Source organism: Anolis carolinensis, chromosome 6 (assembly GCF_035594765.1).
Source record: "Anolis carolinensis isolate JA03-04 chromosome 6, rAnoCar3.1.pri, whole genome shotgun sequence".
Lineage (NCBI taxonomy): Eukaryota > Metazoa > Chordata > Lepidosauria > Squamata > Dactyloidae > Anolis > Anolis carolinensis.
This window is the reverse complement of record NC_085846.1, coordinates 71,551,943-71,574,533: the sequence shown is the minus strand read 5'-3', so window position 1 is coordinate 71,574,533 and position 22,591 is coordinate 71,551,943. Positions and strand designations below refer to the sequence as shown.

The window sequence follows — 22,591 nt, the reverse complement described above, 5'->3', positions numbered from 1 at the left end:
AATAGGCTATGGGTCTCCATGTTGTTATCAGATCTCTCCCAAGCATGTTACACTGGTAAAAATGCTAGCCATGATGACAAAGTCAATTTCCTTTTAATATGATTAAGAAACAATTTGAATAAAGTCTCACAGTTATTTTTACCACTATATATTGTTTAACTGAACTGAGGAGAGGTTGGAATGGCTCCCCAGTTTTTTGAAACATGCTTCTGTTTTTACTGTACCAGTTCCTGATTATCTAAAAAGGTAACAACATTGTATTAAATACATTTTAACACATAAGGTTTTAATGACTCTCAAGTAGTACCAAATTATTTACAGAAAATGTCAGCTACAGTATTTCCCATAATCATTTTTGGAGGAGTTTGGAGGAGGAACATACAAAGGTACAATTGCTCAGAACTTCAGTGAATATGACATAGGATTAGTTGTTATGAAGTAATGAACTCTATCACGAACACTCAATATTTTTAAGAAATTAAATTCATGAGACTATGCCTATTTAATGGTCACAAATATGATAGCAAAAAGTGTAATCTTATTTACTATCATGTCCAATTTGAAAATAACAAATGAACTGTTAAGTCATTGTTGGAGACCTTTGAAATTAGTAACATTATCTAAGCAAATCACACTAAATATTTGTCATTTTTACCCTCCAAAAATCCTCTATCTTCTGCCATAAAAAGGCCCTTGTAGGAGTAGACTGCAATCCCAGAGATGTGTACTCATAAGTAGCTCCAAGTTAATTCATTTAGGCTAACTTTAAGGTAATTGTTGGCTGCAGCCTTATGCAGGAAAAAAATGGGAGGGTTGGTTTTTTTTAGCTTACTATGAACATATCTACATTGCACAATAACAGCAGACTCCTGGGATTTGTACTTTCATAAGATGCTTCAAAGTCTCTGCCATAGACCTCTCCTCTGTACTTCAGACAACTATACTAGAGAATTCTATGAACTTCGCTAAGATTCCATAGAAAGGAGCCATGAAAATGAAAGTGGTTTCAAACTGCTATAATTCAAAGTGCTGGCTATGACGTATAAATAACTTTATGGTTCAAGGTCCAAGTTGTTTGGCAGATCAACTTGTTTGGCAGATCATATGGGACTGGATGGCCCATGAGGTCTCTTCCAACTCTACTATTCTACGATCCTGTTCAAGCTCAGAAATCCTCTGGAGATGCCCTTCTCTCAGTTCATGCATGGTTAGTGGAATTGTGAGAGAAGGCCTTTTCAGTGGCTGCCCCTGAGTTCTGGAACTCTCAGAACCCATCTCCTTGTTGTCCCTCCGGTGGCAGACTAAAACCTTTATATTTAGAAAAGCTTTTACAGCAGCAGAGTTTTAAGAATGGGCTAAGGGATGCTGCATGGTATCAGGATGTTTTTTAAACAGTTTTTTATTTGTTTTAATAATTCTATTATTTAATTCAATTTTAATACTTATATTTTGTAGTTTCTTACAGTAGAACCTCGCTTATCCAACGTAAATGGGCCGGCAGAACATTGGATAAGCGAATATGTTGGATAATAAGGAGAGATTAAGGAAAAGTCTATTAAACATTAAATTAGGTTATGATTTTACAAATTAAGCACCAAAACATCATGTTATACAACAAATTTGACAGAAAAAATAGTTCAATACACAGTAATGCTATGTAGTAATTACTGTATTTATGAATGTAGCACCAAAATATCATGATATATTGAAAACATTGACTACAAAAATGCGTTGGATAATCCAGAACGTTGGATAAGCGAGTGTTGGATAAGTGAGACTCTACTGTATATTGTATATAGTATTTTTTAAAGTTGAGAGCTACTTTGAGTCTCAGCCCTGGGAGAAAACAGGATACAAATAAAGACAACATTATTAATAATAATGAGAGATAGAGCCTATGATTTGGCCTGGCCCTTTCACTGTTTATGAATTCATCTGACTCTTGAGATCTTCAAGAAAGGTCTTCTCCGGGCTTTACTATCCTCAAAGGCAAGTTTGATGAAGACACAAAAGAGGAGCTACTTGCTGGCTATTGGCAGCTGTGGAATTCCCTTTCACAAGAGGCTAAACAACTTCTCTATACGTTCCTTTCCAACAGGAAAGGACCTTTTTATTCAGACAGCTATTTTGCAAGTGAGTGGCACTTGCAGAAAGATGATTACAATTTCTTGTTATTTTAAATGTTTTAAAATTGGTTCAATTCAATGCTTAGTTTTAATATGATAACTTATTTCATTGTTCATTCAACCAATGAGCTCTTTGAATTCATCTGAAATGCAATCCTAGCACTACAGGAAAGGCAGATTAATGAAATAGACATATAAATAAAAGATGTATTGTTTGTCTTTGACAAATGTATGTGTTTGCCTACTAAACTGTCCACCATTTTCTTCTAAAATACTATCTGCATCAGTTCTCCTTCCAAAGCTTATTTTCATCTCATGTTCTATTTCCATAAAACAATACAGGAAATGTTTTAATATTCCCATGTTAAAAAGGCCAAGCTGCTTGTTTACAAGTATTTCATACTGTAAAACTGTTTGCTGACAAACAGAAGCCATTAAGTGTGTTTGGTCATATTCACATGCAGCTTTATAGTCAATTTCACTGTAAAAAGTAAAAACCCCAATGCATGCCTCTTGGCAATAACTAGGTCAAAAGATGTTTGAAACAGCCAACAGAAGTATTACCCATGGCTGAGTCTATTTCCAAGTACATCCTTAGTTACCATTCTGTGAAATAACCCTGATAGAACACTGTAATTGATCACATATTATCAAAAACATAGTTAAGGAACCATATTTTATATACTATACCAGTGGTTCTTAATATGTGGGTCCCCAGATGTTTTCGCCTTCAACTCCCAGAAATTTTAACAGGTTGTAAACTGGCTGGAATTTCTGGGAGTTGTAGGCCAAAATATCCAAGGACCCACAGGTTGAGGACCACTATACTTTACCAAAAGCAAAACAAAACCTGAGTACAAATCACAATTCAGTACAAGATACAAAGTATGCAGGTGGTTATGAGACATTGTACTTGCACCTGCCAGTTGATCCAGATACATCCTAACACACTTAAAACTCAGCTTCTCTTCAATGATAGCGTCATCTGTACTGTCAAATAATAAGACAAGAAAAAAAGCAAGGAGGAGCTAACTATATCTCCTGGGTGGAGACAACATGACATAATGCAAGTCAGTGAAAGGCTGGCTGCTGACACAACGTGACTATGCTCACAAACAGGCCTCACAGTCAGAGTTTTACCCACCCAGCCCAAGAGCTAGCAAAGTAGTCTCCTGGCCCTTAATCCCAAAACTGCTTTTTTCTAACCTTTTTATGTAGCACAAGCGGTTTATTTTTATATGTTGCACCTTTCCTCCAAGCTATTTAACATTAAAAATGCATCTTTCAAAGCTGGGAGTGGATTACTGGCAAGTCTCTTTGTTTTGCAGTATGTTGGCAATCCCTTCAGGCCTTGTGGAATATAATATAAGCCTCCTCCCGAAGTCCACTGCAGATACCCAAGCATCTCTTAGTGCACCATTCAACACAGTGGAGAGGCTGCTTAATGGGTGCTCAAAAACCTTGACAGATGGTAGACAGTCAATGAATTGGCACATTTATATCCACACATTATTCCATTTTACAGGGCTGGGCACAAAAAAGGAGCCATTAAGCTATCTCTGCGGTGCAACCTGCAAGACCAACGCAATCCTAGAATTGCGCATACCTCTGTCCACTCAAATCAGGAGCGACTGTGTAAAAAGAGGCCCATCCCTCTAATACGTAAAAAGATGGAAGAAGAAGGGGGGCAGCGGGGGGGGGAGTGTTTTCTGCTGCTCTGGAGACTAAGACACAAGGCAATGGATTCAAATTGTAGGGGGAGAAAGAGGGATCCACCGAAAAATTAGGGAGAACTTCCTGTTAGTAACTTAGATAACCTCAGGGAATTTTTTAATGGTATATGATATAATTTATGGATTTGTTATATATGGTTTATGTACTGTGCAATTTGTGTATTTGATTTATGATTTTTGTTGAATTTATATGCGATGTAATTTCTGTTTGTAACCATTATATGCTGCTTTAAAACCCACCCAGGGGAGAAAAGCGGGATAAAAATTAATAAATCTATACACATAATAAAAGTCAAAATCTTTGTGTGTGTACGTGACTGGGGTGTCCACTTTCACAGACAGGCTCCTGCCTCCACCATAATGCCCTCCAACCAAGTGAAGGCTTTCTTTCGGGGACAATTTCATCTCAAATTTTCTGTTTTTTCCTCCACCAAAGACACCTTACTGTATTCCTTTCTCTCTCCAAATTTCAGGACCGGGGGGGGGGGGGGGGGGGGGAGGGGGGTTTGAAACTTTTTTGTAGCAAATAATGAAGACTAGTTCAATAACGCAAAATAATTTAGAAATCAGGCTCCATTGATAAACTTCAGTGGACACTCATGGGAGTTTGGTTAATCAATTAAAATTCATGAATAAACCAGGTTTTTTAAAAAAAACCTGAAAATTTTCAAGGGGGGGGGGTTGAACCCCTAACATCCCCCTCCCTCCTGCTACAGTCCAGATTCTGCCCACTGCCACTCGCTTAATCCTTTCCTATGGCACACAACAAATAGAGAGGAATTAATCAGCAACTAGACATTCTGGAGGGGTTTGCGGGACTGATTTAACAGGATGGAAGTTGTAGTTCACCCTGTATCAAGACAGAGCACTGTGACCTCCACCAACAATGGACATAGACCACATTTGGCACACAGAACCCCCATGACCAATAGAACATACTGGAGGGATTTGGATTTGGGAGTTGTGGGTACTGGGATTTATAGGTCACCTGCAATCAAAGAGCACTCGGGTCCCCACCAACAATGGACCTGAACCGAACTTGGCACACAGAACCCTCATAACCAACAAAAAATACTAGATGGCGTTGGGGGGAATTCACTTTGATTTATAGGAGTTGTAGCTGGCCTATATCCACAGAGCACTGTGAACCCAAACGACGATAGATCTGGCCCAAATTTAGCATGCATTCATGATATGCCCAATTTTGAATACTGTTGGGTTTTGGGGGGGATTGACATTTGTTAGTTGTAGGTACTGGGATGTATAGTTCACCTGCAATCAAAGAGCATTCCAAACCCCATTTATGATGGATCTGAACCTAACTTGGCAGAGAGAGCCCCCATGATCAACTGAACGTACTGGAGGACTGACCCGCCATAGTGGGAATTGTAATTCATCCTGAAGCTGGAGAGCATACTGAACTCCACCAATGATGCATCTAGAGCACATCTGCCCAGCATGACAAACTTTAAGTATTGATAGAAGTTCAGAGGGTTAATCTGGCATTGGCATGATGTGAATTGTAGTACACTCACAACTTTATGCATTTTGTAAAATAAAAAATGACCTCTTCTAATATCCCAGCAATGCCGACTACACAAGCTAGTAAATAAATAAAAATAACAACTATTTTTGGACAGTGAAATAATATGCTGCCTCGGAGAAGGATTTTACACAAAGGTTGGGTGGCCATCTATTGGAAGGACTTGGACTGTGTATTCCTGCCTTGGACTGAATGGCCCTTGGGGGTCTCCCCCCTCCCCCTCAAGGCTCTGGTGCAATGACAAAAAGAGAAGCCACTCACCCAGCAGCACCACGTTCTTCCCCGAAGGCAGCTTAGACCGGGAACGGGTTGACACTTCGCTGAGGATGCAGGACCTGTAAGATGGTGAGAAAGACAAGGAAGTATTATTATTGGGTTGCTGTGAGTTTTCAAGTCTGTGTGGCCATGTTCCAGAAGCATTCTTTCCTGACGTTTCGCCTGCATCGATGGCAGGCATCATCAAAGGTAATGAAATCTGTTGAAAACTAGATCAAGTTGGGTTTATATATCTGTGGAATGTTCAGGGTGGGAGAAAGAACTCTTGTCTGTTGGAAGCAAGTGTGAATATTTCTATTGGCCACCTTGATTAGCATAGAACAGCCTTTCAGCTTCAAGGTCTGTTTGCTTCCTGCCTGAGGGGATCCTTTGTTGGGAGGTGTTCACTGGCCCTGACTGATTCATGTCTGAAATTCCCGTTTTCTAGGTCTGGCTGCTTCCTGCCTGAGTGTATCCTTTGTTGGGAGGTGTTAGCTGGCCCTGATTTATTCATGTCTGGAATTCCCCTATTTTCTGAGTGGTATTCTTTATTTACTGTCCTGATTTTAGCGCTTCTAAATATTGGTAGCCAGATTTTGTTCATTTTCATGGTTTCCTCCTTTGTGTTGCAATTGTCCACATGCTTTAAGCAGAGGCTGGCTGGCCATCTGTCGGGGGTGCTTTGAATGAGATTTTCCTGCTTCTTGCAGGGGGTTGGACTGGATGGCCCGTGAGGTCTCTTCCAACTCTACGATTCTACATGGTGATTGTCAGAGTGGTCCAGCATTTCTGTGTTCTCAAATAATATCCTGTGTCCAGGTTGGTTCATCAAGTGTTCTGCTATGGCTGACTTCTCTGGTTGGATTAGTCTGCAGTGCCTTTCATGTTCCTTGATGCATGTTTGGGCAGTGCTGCGTTTGGGGGGTTCCTATGTAGACGTGTCCACAGCTGCATGGTATTATTATTTCTATAGATATCAGGAATCCTCTTTTTTGATATCTCCCTTGCCCGCCTCCGCTTCTCTTCCTGACAGGAGCTGCGAGATAAGAGAAAAGAGGGTAGAGAGAGACGCTCCTCCATGGAATGAGAGGAGGAAAGCTGCAACATGGCGGTGGGGGCCCTAAATCCGTGGATATTCCTGGAGATACTCAAGAAAGCCCCGGCCTCAAGCGATGGGGATGCAGCAACGGAAAAGGGAGGAGGAGGAAAGGTCCTTCTTACCAGAGGTTCTGCCCGTCGTCCTCGTCGCCTCCCGCCCGCGAGTCGGCGCCGCTGTTGTTGTTGCTGTTGCTGCTGCTATTGGCGGCGTAACCCGAGACCAGGCCCGGCGAGGAAGAGGAACCGAAGGAGCCGGCTCGCCCTCCGACCACGGCCGCCATCTTCGCTGATGTGTGTGTATGTATGCATACAACACACAGAGGCAGCTCGCGCTCGCTCCCTCCCTCCCTCACAAGCCAAGGGAGACAACAACGCCTCTCCCCTCCCTTCTTCCCCTTCCTCCTGACAAGAGAAAGAGCCCTGAGCGGGCGGCAACAACAGCGTTGGCTGGGACCCGGATGTGGAGCCGCGCGCCGGGTGGGCGGGGCTACTCAGAGCTGGGCGCGAGGAAGGGAGGGTCTCGCGCGCGCTCTCGCTCGCTTGCTCTGCTGGTCTTATTCAGGCCTCCTCAGCTTCTCCCGCCTTCCTTCCTTTCCCCCCTCCCTCCCCCCTCCCTCCCTGACTAGGCTATTATTATTTTCCCCCATCCCAACTTATTCCTGGCATGATGGGTGACGAAAACAATGAGGAAGACACGCGTCGTGCATCCGTCTCCACGCGCTGACGACAAGTGCCGCCGCGCCCTAGGCGCCTAGGCCGCGCCCTCACGCTCTATTCAGGCGCGGTCGACAGCAAGGGAAGGAAGGGCCCGAAGGAAGCCTTGGAAGGAGTGTCAGGTAGACTGGCGTTCCTCCCTGTGACCCTCAGGCCCTGGGAGCTCACAAAATGTAATCATGTAACAGAAACCTCACCGAATTGCCGCATCCTTTTTCTGAACTAGTGCCCCATTTAGCTGATTCATTCAGTACCTTGGGCAGTGTGAACTGGGCTGTAACATCTTGCAGGCATGAACAAGCTTGGGCCCTCCCTCCAGGTGTTTTGGACTTCAACTGCCACCATTCCTCACAGCCTCAGGCCCTTTCCTCTTTTCTCTCAACCTCCCTGTTTCCCTGAAAATAAGACATCCCCAAAAAATAAGACCTAGTAGAAGTTTTGCTGAATTGCTAAATATAAGGCCTCCCCCGAAAGTAAGATATAGCAATATTTTTGTTTGGAAGCATGCCCGGCGCCTGCCAAAGAAAACACCATAGCATGCAGGATTGGTAAATGTATATAATAATAATAATAATAATAATATCTCAGCCGGCATTTGGAAACAATAGACATTGACAAAATCACGATCTGCCAACTGCAAAAGGCCACCCTACTGGGATTTGCACACATCATCCGAAAATACATCACACAGTCCTAGACACTTGGGAAGTGTTCGACTTCTGATTTTGTGATACGACATCCAGCATATCTATCTTGTTTGTGTGTCTTAATAAAATAATAATTTTATTTTTATACCCCGCCTCCATCTCCCCAGAGGGACTCGGGGCGGCTTACATACCAGTTGTATATGGAAATAATGGTAGTAACAAGAAATTCTTGACAAGAGTCACAGTTTGTCTGGTTTAGTTATGTTGGTTTGTGATGACAACTACTGCACAGTATAGAATAAATGTTCAATTTTTTTTGTTCAACAATGAATATGAATTCTTCTTCGTGGAAAAATAAGACATCCCCTGAAAATAAGACCTAGAGCATCTTTGGGAGTAAAAAATAATATAAGACACTGTCTTATTTTCGGAGAAACACGGTATTGTACGAAAGCTGACTGGCACAACCTGGGGATCACAACCAGACAGTGAAAAGACATCTGCCCTTGCGTTCTGCTGCTCTGCTGCTGAATAGACATGCCCAGTATGGAATACATCTCACCACATTAAAACAGTGGATGTGGCTCTTAGTGAGACATGCTGCATTATCACAGGATGCCATGGAGTGCTGCGGAGTTCGAAGAGGCACGAATGGAGGGCTTAAGGGAGAAATGTGCCAAGAGGCAGGCCCATCAAGCCAACCCTGACCAGGACCGCCTTCCACCTGGAAACCGATGTCCTCACTGCGAGAGAACATGCAAATCTCTTCAGCCACCTAAGAACCCACCCCCAAGACTCCAAAAATGGAACACAATCCTCCTCGAACTACGAGGGATTGCCTAAGTAAGTAAGTAGTAAGTCTACACCCCACACCACTGGAGAAATTATACTGTTTAGCCGGTATTGCACCACCTGACATCCACCAGGAAGTAGCAACCAATAATGAAAGGACCAAGGCAGTGCCATCTCTGGCTCATCCCCTGTTCAGATACCAGCCAGCACGCTAACGCCTTAAATCAAATAGTTTTCTAAGATCTACAGAGATACTTGCAGGAACACCTCAGCAAGCAAGAGCCCAAAAGTGGCAGGCTAAAACCCGGAACCTCAAGCCATGGCTGATACTGGTCACACAGAAGGCTGAGTGACTTGGAAGGCACTGAACAGACTGCGCTCTGGCACCACGAGGTGCAGAGTCAACCTTAAGAAATGGGGCCACAAAGTAGAGTCCATGACATGCGAGTGTGGAGAAGAACAAACCACAGACCACCTTTTACAATGCAGTCTGCACCCTACCACATTCACAATGGAGGACCTTATAGCAACACCAAGTACCCAGCTTCTGATCAAAGGACATTTAGTATAATGCCAAGTTTTTAAATTTGTTTGTGTTTTTAAATACATTACAGTTGTACCCTCGGTTCGCTTCTAACATAAATAAATATCTGCAGGGCAAAAGATTCCCCCTGCCTGATTATGGCTTATTTATCTATATCTGACAAAACATCTACTCATTTTTCATGGTCCTCTGGCATGACTATAGCAGAGCTTTCCAAGTATTTCATGTTGTAGCACACTTTTTCGACATGCATTGTTGCACAACACAGTAACTAGAAAACAGGAGGGCGGTTTTTTTTTCATGTTGCACGACACAGTAACTAGAAAACGAGCGTGTTTTTTTTCATGTCAGGAGCAACTTGAGAAACTGCAAGTCACTTCTGGTGTGAGAGAATTGGCCGTCTGCAAGGACGTTGCCCAGGGGACACCTGCATGTTTTATCATTCTGTGGGAGGCTTCTCTCATGTCCCTGCATGGGAAGCCAGAGCTGACAGACGGGAGCTCACCTTGCTCCCCGGGTTTGAACTGCCGACCTTTCAGTCAGCAGTCCTGCTGGCATAAAGGTTTAACCTGTTGCACCACTGGGGGCTCCAGCTGGAGGTTAAACCAACCCCTTATAAGAGGAACACAGATAAATAATAAAACTTTATTTATATTCTTCCCTATTTCCCCAAAGGGACTCGGCAGCTTTCAACAAAAAAAAGGCAAATATTCAATGCCATAATACATTAAATAAAGACAAAATAAACAACCCCGCCTAATCCCAACAGTAATTTCATAATTATAACAAAATAACTGATAAATAAAAATTATTTACTACATTTATATCCCGCCCTACTCACCCCAAGAGATGGACTCGGAGCAGCCTTACAGAAAGGTAGCAATTTGATTACATGACCAGACAACCACAACATATCTAACATTAAACCAACCTAAGTCCTTCCTTCCTTCCATCCATCATCTATCTATCTACCTATCTATCTATCCATTCTTCCTCCCTCCATCCTTCCTTCCTACAATCCATCTGGAATACCACACCTGGAATACTGTGTCCAATTCTGGGCACCGCAGTTGAAGGGAGATGTTGACAAGCTGGAAAGTGTCCAGAGGAGGGCGACTAAAATGATCAAAGGTCTGGAGAACAAGCCCTATGAGGAGTGGCTTAAAGAACTAGGCATGTTTAGCCTGCAGAAGAGAAGGCTAAGAGGAGACATGATAGCCATGTACAAATATGTGAGGGGAAGTCATAGGAAGGAGGGAGCAAGCTTGTTTTCTGCTGCCCTGCAGACTAGGGCATGGAACAATGGCTTCAAACTACAGGAAAGGAGATTCCACCTGAACATCAGGAAGAACCTCCTCACTGTGAGGGCTGTTCGGCAGTGGAACTCTCTGCCCTGGACTGTGGTGGAGGCTCCTTCTTTGGAGGCTTTTAAGCAGAGGCTGGATGGCCATCTATCAGGGGTGCTTTGCATGCAATTTCCTGCTTCTTAGTGGGGGGGGGGGGGGGGTTGGACTAGACGGCCCATGAGGTCTCTTCCAACTCTACTATTCTATGATTCTATGAAAGTGAAATTTATTTTAAAAAATTTCAAACTGTGATAAGGAACTGTACAAGGACACATCTCTCATGAAGACCTTTCACTTATATATTTTTAATATGTGATTTATACATTGCAGCCAACACATTAAAGTGTTATGACACACATTTTGGAAAGTTCTGCTCTGTGGTATTCATTTCAATAGGGTTCCGTTATCTGTAATTTTGTGTATTCATGTGATGTCTGGAAATGTATTGCCACAGATATTAGGGTTATACTGTATGTTTCCTATGCGGGCTTTTAAAAATACTGTTGAACAATACTTTTCATACTATCTGACGTGGAGGCAGTTTTCTCTCCCCTCACCCTTTCTGAAATCGGGAGGGAACAGTAGAAACCACCTCCTTTTCATTCATGGGAACTTGTGCAACTCATACTAATTTGTTATCCATTTTTAAGGGTATCAAAAATGGCCATGAAAATAAGCTTTTTATGATGTCAAGTACAATATTATTAAAAAGAGGCAATTTGTATCTTTCACTACAGTAAAATGAAGTGTCTTCTTTGTTACATTTGAAATTAAATCTTTTCAGGCAAAACTGTATCCCAAAGTGGCTCATACAGCCATCAAGTGAGGATGTGCAATTCAGCAGGATAAAAATTTGAAGGAAGAAACATTCATATAGCTCTCCCTGTATCAGTTTGTAGTTCTGTATAGGATTGGACCATATCCATGCAACAAAACATAACACTCTGTCAAGCTCCTTAAGAAATGAATCAACTCTATTTGTTCTTGTTATAGGCAGGACAACTCTACCTTCTATGCATGCAGACAGAATCTCTTGTGCACCTAATCCTAGAGAAGGAAAACCTTTAAATTATGTAAGTATGACAGCAGCAAAAAATTGTATTTTCTGACCCATTTTTTAAAAAAATGTTCTGTGATCGTGAATGCTGCAGTATAGTGACTCAGTTCCGTATTATGGATTTTTTGAGACATTAAAAAACTTGCCAATAAGTTATAGACATCATGTCCTTCATTACAAAACTAAACATTAATAACCTATATGTGCAATTTTTTCTTTTTAGGTCCTTTCTTCAATAACTGCCTCACTCATACCTTCTGTGTTGTTAAGTCTAGTACAGAAAAATGCCAGCAATGTTGCACAATATAGTTAAACAAGGAGGGACTGCTGCTACTGCCCTTTCTGCATGATGGATCACATGGTATGGAAGGTTATACATGTACACGTTTCCTCTGGCCAACAAGAGCTCTGTCAGAAAATGTGGCTGGGATAATGAGGGTACATATGACTTTCCTAACAAAGCCAGAATGTTACCAATATGGGAATGAGGTTTGTTGGACAGCCAACTTACACCCAAGAAAGTCACTACATTCAGATCAAATTTAAATTGTAATGTTGGTTGCATAAAGGAAAAAGTGCAAGCAATGAGACCACAGAATAGGTACTGATGACTGGAGATGTGTATGCACATCATGTAAATAATATAAACCTGGAAAAGCTAATATATTATTGGGCACACAACATAATCTCCATCCTGTTTTGATTTGCCATAGTCAGGAGTCACAAGCCACAACACATATGTTTGCTACTGGAGTACTCATTTGACTTAAGAGAGAACAAGACTTGTTGGAACAAACTCAACAAGCCCCAAATCATAATATGAAGATGTATTTTCTATTTCTATTAGATAGCAATTGTTTATTTTTTTATTTTTGTCTTCCCTTGCCTTTATGTATTAGGTACAAATATTAAGCGAATATGCATCCACTTTTGTCCTTTCTGCTATTGGGTGATACACCATTGGCTCTCAGCCTTTGGCCCTCTAAGTCTCAATTCCTAGAATCCCTTATAGTTAGGTATGTTAGCCAGGGCTTCTGGAAGATGAAGTGCCAACCATCCAGTGGACTAAAAAACTACTGACCTAGTCAAAGCTAAAGTCAGATGTAGTTTTAAAAAACAGACATTCTATGTTAGCGGAAGTTCTCCTACATCTCTACAGAACATGGAAGCACCATGTCCACGAAGCTTCTTTGTGTAATTCCAGGAGCTCTACAAACAAGGTAGCCTCAATTTTATTACTGGATTTCCTTTTCTAGCCCTCCAAACTTCTGACAAAATACTGGCCTCAGTAGCTTTGAATAGCAAAAAAGAGCTTACATTTAGTACATAATGTACTGCTTATACGAAGGATACAGTTTTCAAAATAACTGAAGAGGTAATCCTGCTGGGATGCCCAAGCAGCTCTGCACTTTCAAAGGATGAGTACTAACAAGCAGACACTTATCTGTCGAATTAAAAGTGATTTTGTTTCTCAAGGGTGGAGTGAGGAAAATTAATTTTGCAAGATGAGGTCATGAAAAAATGAAGCCAACTAAAACAGGAAAACAGCAGCACTTTGTACAACATCTATCGCTGCTAATACCTATGACATTTTACTACTTTGATGGTGTTTGCTACAAGTGTTTATATTTGGATACAAGTGTCTGATTAGGGGAAATGAATAAGAGCAAACAAGGAAAACAGCCATAATTTATTATGTGACAGCTAACTGACATAATCTTAGACAGAATATAGGGCTGTGAAATATCAGTTTGTCTCCTGTATGATTTTTAACATCTTTACTTAATGAAGAAGCCAGTAAAGCTTTTAAAACTTCTATAATCTATTTTATGCTTTGGATTCAGCCCTAAAAGGAATTTCTTCTTATAGACTTTAGATTTTGTTGTATTTTGCACCATGGCTGTCACATTTACTCTTGAATAATTTATTGTCTGCTTTTTAAAGATAGATTTCACCTTCATTTCTTCCATTATGCACAGCTTGTGGCTCAGTAGTGTCACCACCTCCACACACATACTTCATTTTTTTTAGCCTTGGATGATATGCTCTACCGTGACTGTTACTCTGTATTTCTATCTAACACAATTATGTAAAAAGTGTTGCTTTCTTCCTCTACTTCCTCTAAATCTCAGCCTGTGTTCCTAAATCACACAGTGATCAAACATTTCCTTTTCTACATTCTGTTGGAGAAGACTGTATATTGAAAGCAGAAGTTTTTTTAAAATATATTTTTTATTAGGGAAAATAAAAAAAGAGGGGGGAGGGGTATTTTTCTTTTACAAGTAAAGTGGGAGAACAATAGAGATGATAGGATAGTAGGAAAAATCTATAAGTAAGTACAGTAAGTAATCTATAAGTAAGTACAGTAAGTGTGGGTAGATGTTTCAGGTATGGTAGGTGATGGAAAAGGTAGAAGGGTAGAAATGGGACAAGGGGTAGGATGGTTGGGAGAGGGGGGGGTTCTTAACTTCCCAATCTTCATCTTTGTGTATTTTTCTAGTTTGTGTGATGACTCATGGGCCATGTAGTCCCGTTCCTAGTGCTGTTGTGAATGATGAAGAGGAAAACTTGGGGTTTCCACCATTTCAGCCAGAAAAGGAACTATCCCAGCCAGAAATTGAGCCTTTGCACCTGCAGGAGGCTTGTCTTCCAGAAATCTGCCAAACAAGCCCTGAGTCGAGTTCTCCCCCTTTTTCGCGCCGTAATTATTATCTCCAGCAAAAAGGAGTGCAACAAGCTAATCGCAGGAGTTTGAGAATTGCAGCAAAGCATTCAGATGATTAAGCCTGCTGCCATGAGAAATTTTAGGGAGTCATACATCTGGACACAGAGATTGACTTTCGTTTCTGATTCCCCAGAGAAGTGTTCTCTGGTGGGAAAACGAGGCCTATTTAGGTTCCTTGCTCCCGAAGGAATCTTGCGGAGTCAATTCGTCAGCTACCGGAGCAGCGTGTGTGGACAGCTACTCCTGCTTTCAAGCCTTTGTTCCTGTTCCAAGCCTTCGTTCTCAGCCTTGTTTTCTCCCCGGATCTTGCCTTGTTTCCCGGACCTCGCCTAGTAATTACCACGGATCTTGTTCTTGCTCCTCGTTTCCTTGTTGCCTTGAATCAAGCTTTGTGTGCCAAGAATCAAGTTATTTCCTAGCCTTGCTCAAGTTCATGGACTAAAGGACCTTGTCATCTCCCCTCACTTGCTTGGCAAGTGAGTGTTTCGGTTATTGGATTACAACTTTGGACCTTAATATTTCATATTGGACATTGCTTTTTTGGACTAATCTTGACCTTTCCTGAAAGGTCTACTTCTGGACTTCCTATACTTGTTTTTATTAACTTTATATATTTCCTTAATAAAGATATTAGATAGAATCTGGCCTCTGTGTATGGTTATTGGTGCTCTGCAGCCTGGGTCGTGACAGTTTGTTGTATTGTTGATATTTATCTTTCTTTATTTTGTCCTTTCCTTTTTCTTTAGTCTGATTCGCGTTCCTTCCTTCTTAAATTTAATTTCTCCGTTGCTTAATTATCTGGCACTAATACATGCCTTCTTAGTCTTTGAACAATCTCCAGTCTGTTGGAGTCTCAGGTCACCCTTTGTGTTCTTTCATTAAAAACATTAATCTGTCCATCTCCATTATTTCCAAAATTTTATTTCATCAATATTCTATACTTAGTATTTCCTCGAATTTTCATTTCTCCACATACATTATTCTTGCTGTAATTCTTCAGTTCCTTATATTTATCCCAATTCATCTTTGTCTTCATCCACCTTATCGAGATTCGGAGTGTTTTGTTCCATATCCGTCTTTTCACTTTCAGGTGGATGAAACTGGGGTTTCTTTGGTTTTTCCTTTCCTTTATTTTCTGTCTGGTCGGGTGGGTTGTGCTCTATATCTTTCTTCAGTTTCTTATAAAAATCTTTTGCCTTATCTTCCGTTGTTAGCCAAAGCCTTTGTTCTCTGTAAGTCACCATGATTCCTTCAGACTTCTCCCATCTGAACCTGATTTGTAGTTTCTTAAGTTTTTCTGTTAAGAACATGTATTTTCTTCTTTTATACAATGTTGTCCTTGGGAGTTCTTTTAGGATGGCTATCTTTTTTCTTTGTAGAAAGTTGGCTTTGTACTGTTCTGTCTCAGAATTTCATCGCGGATTCTTTTCTTGGTGAAATGGACAATTACATCTCTCGAGAGTTTGCTCTTTTTTGCATAGTTTGTAGATAATCTGTAAGCCTTGTCAATTAATTCATCTGTCTGCTCCTCTGATTGTTGTAGGATATGTGCTACTAAATTCACCATTATTTTTCTTAAGTTCTTTTTAGTTTCCTCCTGGATATTTCTAAATCTCAATTGGAACTCTATCTCTCTTTGTTCCAATCCTTCTTGAATTATATCCATCCTGGCATTGTTGATATCCAATTTATCCATCTTCTTTTGCAAATTATCTTGAGCCTGTTCTAGTTTCTTTTTATATATTTTTATTTCTTTAATATCTTTAAGAACCCCATTCAATTCCTTCTTCTGAAAGCAGAAGTTTTAATGATAAACAGTGATATTTCAAAGCTATGACTATCTGAATGACATGATATATAAATAGATGAGGAGGATCAGTAATATCCATATGATGGCAAAACTGTTTATTTCAAGAGGAGGAAATGATTTAAAATATTTCTACATATCTAGCACAAATCTAGCATTAATAAATGGAGGAAGAGAGAGAGTTGTGCCTTTGGCAAAATGAATGAAATTTGGCAGGTCTGTCACTAGTTATATATTTTCAGGAGGAATGACCTGTAAGGATATTTGAGAGTCTAAAAACAGCATCTCTCTACACAGCACTTTCCATGGTGATTCTTTTCTTATAACAATCATGTGCTCTTTCTGACTATATTTCTGTGTATTTACTTCTGGCAGCTATTATTTGTTATATTTCCCATCTACCACACCATCCGTCTCCTCCCAGCATGAGTTACTCATATATTTTTAAACATTCCTTTTTGCAGTGTCAAGTAATATTTTGTACTTTTATTGGTTCCCCAGAAGGTCAACATACTTATGGATGTAGCCCATTCACTGTTAATAATATTTGCTAGAGATTAACAGCAATGTGGACCTGAAGATATTTCAGGAATGTCTTATTACTGCATTCCTCATCAAGTGTAAAAATAAGAGATATCAAGCAGCTGCAGAATTACAGTGGTCCTTAGCCAAATGGTTCAAGCCAAAATTAAGGCACCCAGATAGTTCCAAGCAGCAAAGCTGACACATGGCTCATCCCAATCACAGATACACACAAGTGTCTCCCTCAAATACAGAAAGGGACCGGCATTTGCAAAGGATCACTCACCACGTGGATAGTATCCATGGTGCACAGAAACTCCGTGGTAGAAGAGTGAGTATTTTGCTGTTTATAAGCCAGGTCCCCATCACCCATCTGCCCTTGGAAACAAGTGATCAACTATGGAACCCATTCTTGGCTGGATACACTTTCATGTTCACATCTCCAGGCATATTTACACATCCATATCCACAACCAAAATATGAGGAATAGAACTTACAGCCTACTTTACAAAACATTTCAAATTAGAAACACTTTAAAAAGTGGGATACAAGTGCCTGCAGTGAAGGCAAGATGCACTTGAACCTTAGCTGCATTAACCACGAAAATGCATTCCCAGAAGTTGAATAAAAAAACAGCCAGCAAATCACAGCATTTACATAGAGTGGGTTTGGTTGGTTGAAAACAAGACAGGGCATCATCTCACCACTAACAAGGACGCCAAATAAATGTCCCATGAGATGCAGGGAGAAACTGAGAAAGCAGAGCTATCATGAGAAACAGCCTGAGAAACAGAGGGAGCAACATGATAGTTACACTGGGGCATCAGGGGAGGTATAAGAATGCTACCATATATGCCCCACATCAGAAGCCACACAGAAGGACATATGAGGAGAGCAGAGAATGCTGTGAACAACAAACACATCATGCCTAGAAAGATAGCAAAGCAATTCCCCGATAACAAAAAAAAAAAAAAAAGCCCAGCAAATCTGGCATGTTCTTTGTGTCAGAATAAAAATTATACCCATCACATAAGAGTTACATTTGCAACGCCAAACTCCCCTGTTTTGCTTCTTAGTTAATGTTTGTGCCCAATAATAAATAAGTTTCACAGAGAAAACCCAAATGCGCATGTATCAATGATGAGATCTAGAAATAATGTGTTTAACTATTGTTGATTTAATTATATTTTAAACTTTTGTATAATGACAATGTTTACTGCTACACACACACACACACACACACGTGTGTGTGTGTGTGTTTGAATTGCCTTGTGTCCCAGACTGGTGAAAAGGCAGGGAGATTATTATTATTATATGATGATGAGTAATTTGAATGTAACAGTTTAATGGTTGGACTAGGACACTGGGGGACCACTGAGAGACATTGGGCAAGTACAATTCTCTCAGCTTCAGAGGAAGGCATAGGCACCTCCGCCCCACTAGGCAAATCTTACCATGAAGAACCCATGATAGTGTCACCATAGGGACACAATAAATTGGAAATGATTTGGAGACACATAGCATGCACATATATATGTACATACACAATGAAGAGGGAGAAGGGTATTTTTTCATTGCTTTTCCTACTGGTGCAACTAGATTTTCCCACTTTCTCCCTCACACTTTTTACTTTTATCTGCTAATAAAACCTGGCATGTACAGCCAAACCTGTAGTCATGGGCAAAATTATAGGCTTGTTTGAAGATGTACACCTCAATTTGCATCAGAAAATTTTGATACAAGTCATAATGCAGATGGCATATGCATACTGAAATTCATCTAAATGGATAACAGAACTTGGAAGAGTTCTCTGGTAGCATAGGCAGTGGTCATTCTAGATGTGGGATTCTGTTAGTTGTCGTCTAAAAAGCAAAAAATTCCAAGCTCTGGCACAGCACATATAAGAATCCTAACAAGTAAAAAAAAAAAACATGCTGCATTACATCTGGGTATCTGCTGCCCAATGAAATGGAATAGTAAACAGGATTGATGGTTTTTATGCTGTTTGCAACTGCAGCATCTGTGGGGGAAATGGAAAGCAGGCAACATTTCTTGGTGTAAGTTATTTTTAAAATATTATTATTAAAAATGTAGAACAGGCTTGCTTTTAAACTGTGTCAGTAGAATCATCCTCTAGTTATTTTTAACAACCTCTGAAGGCTTATCAGATAGATACAGTTGTAATCCGTTAAAGGATTTTCAAGTATTCATAGCTTAATAAGTGAGCATGGTGGAATCGAAGGTTGCAGTTACCAAAAGAAAGCTTTTATTTTTTTACTTTAAAATAAAAATGAATATTTAATTACAATTCTTATAATAGATTCCATCAACAGTTTCAGGTCAGTAAATTGATTAGAGAATACATGGGTGAAAATGTAATATGAATATTTAATTATGTTTACTATGTTGAAGCTCTGTTTTTAACTGAAAACACTAAAGTCTGTTTTATTTCAACTTGCCTTACTGTTCTCAGCAACTGAGTAAATCAAGGTGTTAAATGAGCTCTGCCTAATAAGAAAGGCATCAAACTGTTGATTGCCTAAAAGGCTTCGTATCCAAAAAATGTTCAGATCTTCACATTTCCCTCTCTCAGTAATAGACAGAGGAGACATTCAAAATGCAACGTCCAAAATGGAGGACAAAGTTGTACGAGATCCATCTTGGGGCTCTTCCAGACAGGCCCTATATCCCAGGATCTGATCCTAGGTTTTGTGCTTTAAACTGGATTATATGAGTCCATGCTGCCAGATAATCTGGGATAAATAGAAAATCTGGGATCAGATCCTGGGATTTAGGGCCTGTCCGCAAGGGCCCATTCTTAGTTTTTTGTGCTCTTACAAATACAGGAGCCCCGGTAGCGAAGTGCGTTAAAGCACTGAGCTGGAGACCAAAAGGTCCCAGGTTCAAACCCCGGGAGTGGTGTGAGCAGCCGTTCCTGCCAACCTAGCAGTTTGAAAACATGCCAATGTGAGTAGATCAATAGGTACCGCTCCAGCGGGAAGGTAACGGCGCTCCATGCAGTCGTGCCGGCCACATGACCTTGGAGGTGTCTATGGACAACACCGGCTCTTCGGCTTAGAAATGGAGATGAGCACCAACCCCCAGAGTCAGACATGACTGGACTTAACGTCAGGGGAAACCTTTAACTTTAACCTACAAATACAGAAGGCTAAATCAAAGGTGGGAGTTATTCCCTCAGCCCCTAGATCAGTGGTTCTCAACCTGGGATCCCCAGATGTTTTTGGCCTACAACTCCCAGAAATCCTAGCCAGTTTACCAGCTTTTAGAATTTCTGAGAGTTGAAGGCCAAAAGCATCTGGGGACCCCAGGCTGAGAACCACAGCCCTAGATGTTGTTGGACTATGCTCTAGCCAGCATAGCTGAAGCCCAAATTTGAGGTTTTCCAAGGACCCGCAGATACAGATGGAATGTCTGGTGAGTTCTGCTAACCGCAAATGTTCAGAGACAGAAATCAGAATCTCACCAGCGTGAAGGCAAATGACAGAAGCTTTATTCAAGCTGCAGACTGGATGCTTGTATGGCAACAGGTCCTCAAAATATACAAATATAAAGCACAAAGAAAAATCAGGCATCTTTATAATAAGAATTTCTATGCATTAACATCACGGTGGTTTGAAATTCCTGTCCGTTCCCCTGATTGGCTATCGCCAGAAAGACGGCATTTCCCATGCCTCTGATTGGTTGAGAGGCATGCCTTAGCTGGGGCGTGCGCTGATTGGAGGAGGAAGTGACACTGCTGGGGATCCTTTCCCAGCTGGATAGGGAAGCCCTGGGGCCTCCAATCGTCCAATGGAGGCGGCTCCTGAGGTGGGGAGGTCTCCAGGGGGCTGAGCCAACCCCTGAGAGTATGGCAATGGAATGTAGGAAACAATGAGGGTCCGAATAGGTGAATTATAGGATTATGCAGATACCGAATCCGTGATGTGGGAACAATGGATATTGGGTCCCCAGACATTTTCACATGCTGGAAAGACAAAGAAAGTGTCCAACAAAGTTTCTTTCTGGGTATTTTTTTAGCAGGCTGCTTGGGTTTCGGGTGGCCAAAGATAGCCTCCTGCTGGGTGTCAGGAAAGACTTTTAATCATAATAAATAAACTTTATTTATAATCCACTCTATCTCCTTGAGGGGACACTATAGAGAACTCAACTTTTGTTCAATAGGTTATTGTCCTGGCCATGCCTTGTGCCCAGGGCAGAAGAAAATTCCTGGAATAATTGAGATCGCCCAAGAGGTCAAAAGAGGTCTCCCAAGGGGATGAGCCAACCCCTGGGTATGTGGCAATGGAATGTAGGAAACAATGAGGGTCCGAAAAGGTGAATTATTTTGGTTTGCCTTCTATTTAATATATTTAATTATATCAGAAATAAATAAATACATAAAATAGAGGAAATAAGGATAGGAACCGTGGGAGGTTCTATCATAAGTTTATAGTTAGAAATAGGAGAGAAGTAGGAGTCTGTCTTTGCTGCGTAAAGATAGGAGAGGTTATTCCCTTTTATTTGTTCTTATTGTTAGCTCTGTGCTGATGCGGAGGTTCAAAGAAGAAAAGAAAAGATACATAGTATAGGGCTAGAGGAGAAAGTGTTGGTGAAGTCCCAGAAATGGAGATACAGTGTAGTATCATAGGAATTATGTCAGTTTTTGCTGTAATGGAGGTTGTACATCCCTAGAGGGATCTTTACTGGGATCAGTTTATTTATCTGAAATATAGCATACAGCACTTGATATTCATTGGCTCTATACCATCGAAGCATATTTGTTGTTGTTTATTCGTTCAGTCGCTTCCGACTCTTTGTGACCTCATAGACCAGCCCACGCCAGAGCTCCCTGTCAACTGTCATCATCCGCAGCTCCTTCAAGGTCAAGCCAGTCATGTCAAGGATACCATCAATCCATCTTGCCTTTAATCGGCCCCTCTTCCTTTTTCCTTCCATTTTCCCCACCATCATTATCTTCTGCAAGCTTTCCTGTCTTCTCATTATGTGGCCAAGGTACTTGATCTTTGCCTCTATTATTCTTCCCTCCAGTGAGCAGTTGGGCATTATTTCCTGGAGTATGGAGTGGTTGGATCTTCTTGCGGTCCAAGGCACTCTCTATATCCAAGCATATAGACTAGCATTATTTTCTTTCACTGTTTTATATCTCTATGTTTCTTCCAACCCTTGTTTTTTAGGCCTATCATTTCCTGCATTGCTCCTTTCATTTCCCTCTTTCTACTGCTTAAGGCGCAGCTGGATGCCAAACACCTATGAGCCCCAATCAGCATAGCAAATTATCAAGGATTATGAGAGCTATGTTTGAAAGCATTCTGAAGGGCCATGTTTCCCCCTCTTACTAAGCACCTTTTTTTCATCAAGTATCTATCTCGTCTGTTCCCAGCTCCTCTTTCTCTCTGGTGTCTTCTTTTTTTCCTAATGCTTAACAATTGGGTTGTTGTGTGTTTTTCGGGCTGTATGGCCATGTTCCAGAAGTATTATCTCCTGACGTTTTGCACACATCTATGGCAGGCATCCTCAGAGGTTGTGTGGATGCCTGCCATATACCTCACAACCTCTGAGGATGCCATAGATGTGGGCAAAACATCAGGAGAGAATACTTCTGGAACATGGCCATACAGCCCGAAAAACACACAACAGTCCTATGATTCCAGCCATGAAAGC

At 41.0% G+C, this 22,591-nt stretch overlaps 2 protein-coding genes across 3 annotated transcripts in view; one reads left to right on the top strand and one right to left on the bottom strand.

Moving 5' to 3' along the window:
- dync1li1 (dynein cytoplasmic 1 light intermediate chain 1) overlaps positions 1–7,260 on the bottom strand; it is a 32,334-nt gene extending 25,074 nt beyond the window's left edge. Inside the window, exons 1-2 of the mRNA XM_003215658.4 lie at positions 6,879–7,260; positions 5,664–5,737 (exon numbers count right to left, since the gene is read on the bottom strand). Of these exons, the coding sequence (XP_003215706.2) occupies positions 5,664–5,737; positions 6,879–7,036 (232 nt within the window). The 5' untranslated portion in view covers positions 7,037–7,260. The remainder of the gene's footprint in view (positions 1–5,663; positions 5,738–6,878) is intronic.
- A 120-nt stretch (positions 7,261–7,380) lies between these two features.
- Positions 7,381–22,591, top strand: part of cnot10 (CCR4-NOT transcription complex subunit 10) — a 59,208-nt gene continuing 43,997 nt past the window's right edge. For both annotated transcript variants that reach the window (XM_062983933.1, XM_003215656.4), the window contains exons 1-2: positions 7,381–7,591; positions 11,792–11,871. The gene's annotated coding sequence lies outside the window, so the exon portion shown is untranslated. The remainder of the gene's footprint in view (positions 7,592–11,791; positions 11,872–22,591) is intronic.